The sequence below is a fragment of the Aegilops tauschii genome, chromosome 7 (assembly GCF_002575655.3).
Source record: "Aegilops tauschii subsp. strangulata cultivar AL8/78 chromosome 7, Aet v6.0, whole genome shotgun sequence".
Lineage (NCBI taxonomy): Eukaryota > Viridiplantae > Streptophyta > Magnoliopsida > Poales > Poaceae > Aegilops > Aegilops tauschii.
In genome coordinates this window covers 556,298,717-556,302,217 of record NC_053041.3, presented here as the reverse complement: position 1 = coordinate 556,302,217, position 3,501 = coordinate 556,298,717, and the positions used below count along the sequence as shown (strand labels likewise).

General features: G+C 50.7%; 1 protein-coding gene across 1 annotated transcript; it reads left to right on the top strand.

The window, feature by feature from the left end:
* Nucleotides 1-360: 360 nt before the first annotated feature.
* Nucleotides 361-1,716, top strand: LOC109773108 (germin-like protein 5-1). The gene is made up of 2 exons (XM_020331802.4): nt 361-730; nt 823-1,716. Exons 1-2 carry the CDS (start codon nt 613-615, stop codon nt 1,356-1,358), a joined length of 654 nt encoding a protein of 217 aa, XP_020187391.1. The 5' UTR covers nt 361-612; the 3' UTR covers nt 1,359-1,716.
* Nucleotides 1,717-3,501: the final 1,785 nt, after the last annotated feature.

Here is a 3,501-nt window from a genome sequence, read left to right as displayed (position 1 = left end):
TCATATCCAAAAAGTCAAAATTAACACCTTGTCCATCCCTGTCTCCACATGGCACACTGCCTGGATTATGTCGTAAGTGAGCTCAACGTTAGAGTACAAGCAAAAAAACGAAGACACCGTGTGGAGTATAATGGCATACTCCTTTTTAAAGATTATTATTGGGCTTGTTTGATACCCTTTGGAATAGAACAACCCTCCTACAATCAATCAACTGCTCCCACTGAACAAACAAATGACACTACACACAAGCCCATGTGCTCACAAAGTTGGTGAAACGTCATCTTAGCCCCGGCCCTGTTGAGCAAAACGTGCCTGCGAACCCTAAACTCGAGCTGCAATCGTGAGAACTAATCAATGGGTTGCATCGAATCCTTCTTCACGCGCACATTTAAATCTGTTCCCTTCCTACTATAAGTAGGAGATATCATCAAGCACAAGCAGAATATCGCACTGATCTGATACGATATCACACACCGCCTACTCAACTCGTTCATGCAAGCTCCCAATAATTTACCCGCATGATACTACCAGTATATACTACTACTACTCTTACCTAATTAACCTGCAGCCGTTGCTCCTTGCGCATTTGCTGATCGAGGAGAATCCATCGCCATGGCTGCTGCGACGTTGCTCCTGGTGCTAACGGTCGTCGCCCTCGTCTCCGGTCATGGCGAGGCCTTCGACCCTAACCCTCTCCAGGACTTCTGCGTCGCCGACACCACGTCCAAAGGTAAGCAAATTAAACGCCGTGCTAGTATCCATCCTTTGGTTTCTACGTACTCCGAAGTGTGATCATCCATGGTGATATGCGTACGCGTGCAGTGCGCGTGAACGGGGTGCCGTGCAAGGACCCGGCGGCGGCGGTGGCGGACGACTTCTTCTTCGCCGGCGTGGACAAGCCGGGCGGCAGCGCGGCGAGCAAGCGGTACGGGTTCTCGGCGCTGACGGTGCAGATCCCGGGCCTGAACACGCTGGGCGAGTCTCACGCCCGCGTCGACGTGGCGCCGGGGGGCGTCTTCCCGCCGCACTACCACCCGAGGGCGTCCGAGACGGCGCTGGTGCTGGAGGGCTCCGTCTACTTCGGCTTCGTCTCCTCCTACCCGGACAACCGGCTCTTCGCCAAGGTGCTCCGCAAGGGCGACGTCTTCGCCGTGCCGCAGGGGCTCGTGCACTTCCTCTACAATAATGGGAGCGTGCCCGCCGCGATCTACGCCTCCCTCAGCAGCCAGAACGCCGGGCTGGTGCTCCTCGGCGACGCGCTCTTCGCCGGGGCCATCCCCGACGACCTCCTCGCCAAGTCACTCCTCACGGACCGGCACACCGTCGGGAGCATCCGGGCCAACTTCCGGCGGCCTTGATGCATGCATGGCCACGCTGTTCCTGTCTCCCTGTATTGTCTGCGGGCACAAGAATTTGCAACCGTTTCTTTGCAATAAATAAACATCTGCGCTGGATTTCGAAATAAGATATCGGTAATCGTAACGGGCGAACGTTCGCTCTGTACCTCCCACACGTGTGTCTCCTTGTGAGCATGTCCCTTGACTGTCACTGGTCTAGAATTGTAGAGGAATAGGATGCAACTCTCATTGTATTGATGGGTGCATATGCACAAGTATATATAGTACATAGGGCAAGTCATATCCTCAACTATACACAAAGAGGAGACTTGGAGTACAAGAATACATGTGCTAAATACATATCTCAACAAGAATCAAGACTGAAGAGAGACGGACGGGCTATCCATTCCTCGAGCTCTACACCTTGTCGCCCTGGCCGTCAATGTGGCAGCTGCTTCCTCTCCTCTCTGGCGGTCGCGGCGTGGACACAAACGTTGCACGGTGGCCAAGGCGGGGGAGAAGGAAACGACCAGTCCCAGTCGGTCGACCGCGTGCGCGAGCCTCACCGCAAGCTGGTGATCACCACCTGCATGCATCAGCTAGGTATCGATTCTCTCCGTGATGATGATCACGAGGGGAGGAATCCAATGCTAGTCTGCTATAGATGTTAGAGCATCTCCAACAGGCGCACACAAAAAAACTCCGCGCATTAAAAATTTGTTTTTTTGGCGCTGAACAGCTCCAGCAGACGCTATAGCGCTAAAAGATTTAGGGCGTGCGCTGAAAAACGCTATCGCGTGCAGCATATTTTGGGCTTCAGATTGCGCATGCTTCACAATTTGCACCGTCTGCTTTTTGGGCGCGTGTTTTGGGGCACCTGCTAAAGCAATGTTGGTCCCGGCACATTAAAAATGCTACAGTGACATGCTAAAACTTTTATTGGGTGCGAAATTTTTGTGCGGCCGTTGGAGATGCTCTTAGCTTGTTGCATGGTTGGACTCTTGGGATGGAAGTGCCGCTCGCCGTGGTGCAGGTACAGTCGTACAGAGCTTGATGATCGAGGCGCAGCAGTAGTGCGGTGTAGTGAGGTATGTTGGTGGAGGATTAATATGTATCGCCCGCGCACAGTGTTCCCGATCGAGCGATCGCTCACGTCGGGACGCAGGCTAGCGTGGAGTGGGCCGGCAGAATATCTCGGATCGCTAGATACTACAGCAGCGTAGTTACGATTCGTGGTTTCTCTTTCTGTTTCAATTATTTAATTTTCCACTGAACCAAAAAAAAACAAAAACTTTTCATACAACAATTGAGAATTTATAAAGTTCATGAACTTTATAATAATCCAGTCATCCAAAAAATGTTTGCGAATTTGAGAAACAAAATCCTGAATTCAAAAAATGTTCATGAATTAAATGTTCAGGATTCAAAAACTATTTTTAAAAAATAATTATTTTATATATGATGAACACTTTTTAATATAAAATGGACTATTTTTAAATATACAACGAACAATTTTCAATTCGCTGCAACCAGCAATAAGCAAGTATTTGGCAGAACACTTGTTGGGCGAGGTGTCCGCCACGAACGACATCGAAAGAGGCGGGCGATACCTGGGCTGTGAAACAGATCAGGGAGTGCAACAACGGCGAGGTAAAAGATACTTGGGTGGAGCGGTGGTTGTCCGGTAAGAACTAGGCGACAACCGAAGTGGTTTAGAGGCGGCCGCGTTCTTGGTAGGTGCAGATACAAAGCTATGGGAGGGAGGGAGTGGGGGAAGGGCTCCGGGAGGGGGGCGATTTGTGTGGGCCGGGTGTGTCGGGGTCCAATGTGATGCAGTTCGGACACCCGCAAACCTCCTCCGGGCTTCTTTCCGGTTTTGGCGGAATCCGACATGCGGACCGGTCCGCGGACGTGAATGGCTTTGGAGGGCACAAAGTGCCCGAAGAGTATGGTCCAGACATTTACAGATGGTTTGATGCATGGCGTTGGAGATGCCCTTTGTACACAAACGTGTTAGAGAAAAAAGCATATTCAACATCGTTACATCTTTCATGAAAAAACTAATCGTCCATAGTTCTTGGTATGGACCGACCAAGCTGGTTCGTAGTTACCCTCAGACCTGACAATTAATTCACGAAATAAATAAAATGGAGGGCTGTAGCCT

What these genes read in the sequence shown, in the direction of transcription:
- LOC109773108 (XM_020331802.4), top strand. Translation starts at nt 613, where the DNA reads ATGGCTGCTGCGACGTTGCTCCTGGTGCTAACGGTCGTCGCCCTCGTC. An exon ending in CGCCGACACCACGTCCAAAG is followed by an intron (nt 731 to 822) that starts GTAAGCAAATTA and finishes GTACGCGTGCAG; the next exon opens with TGCGCGTGAACGGGGTGCCG.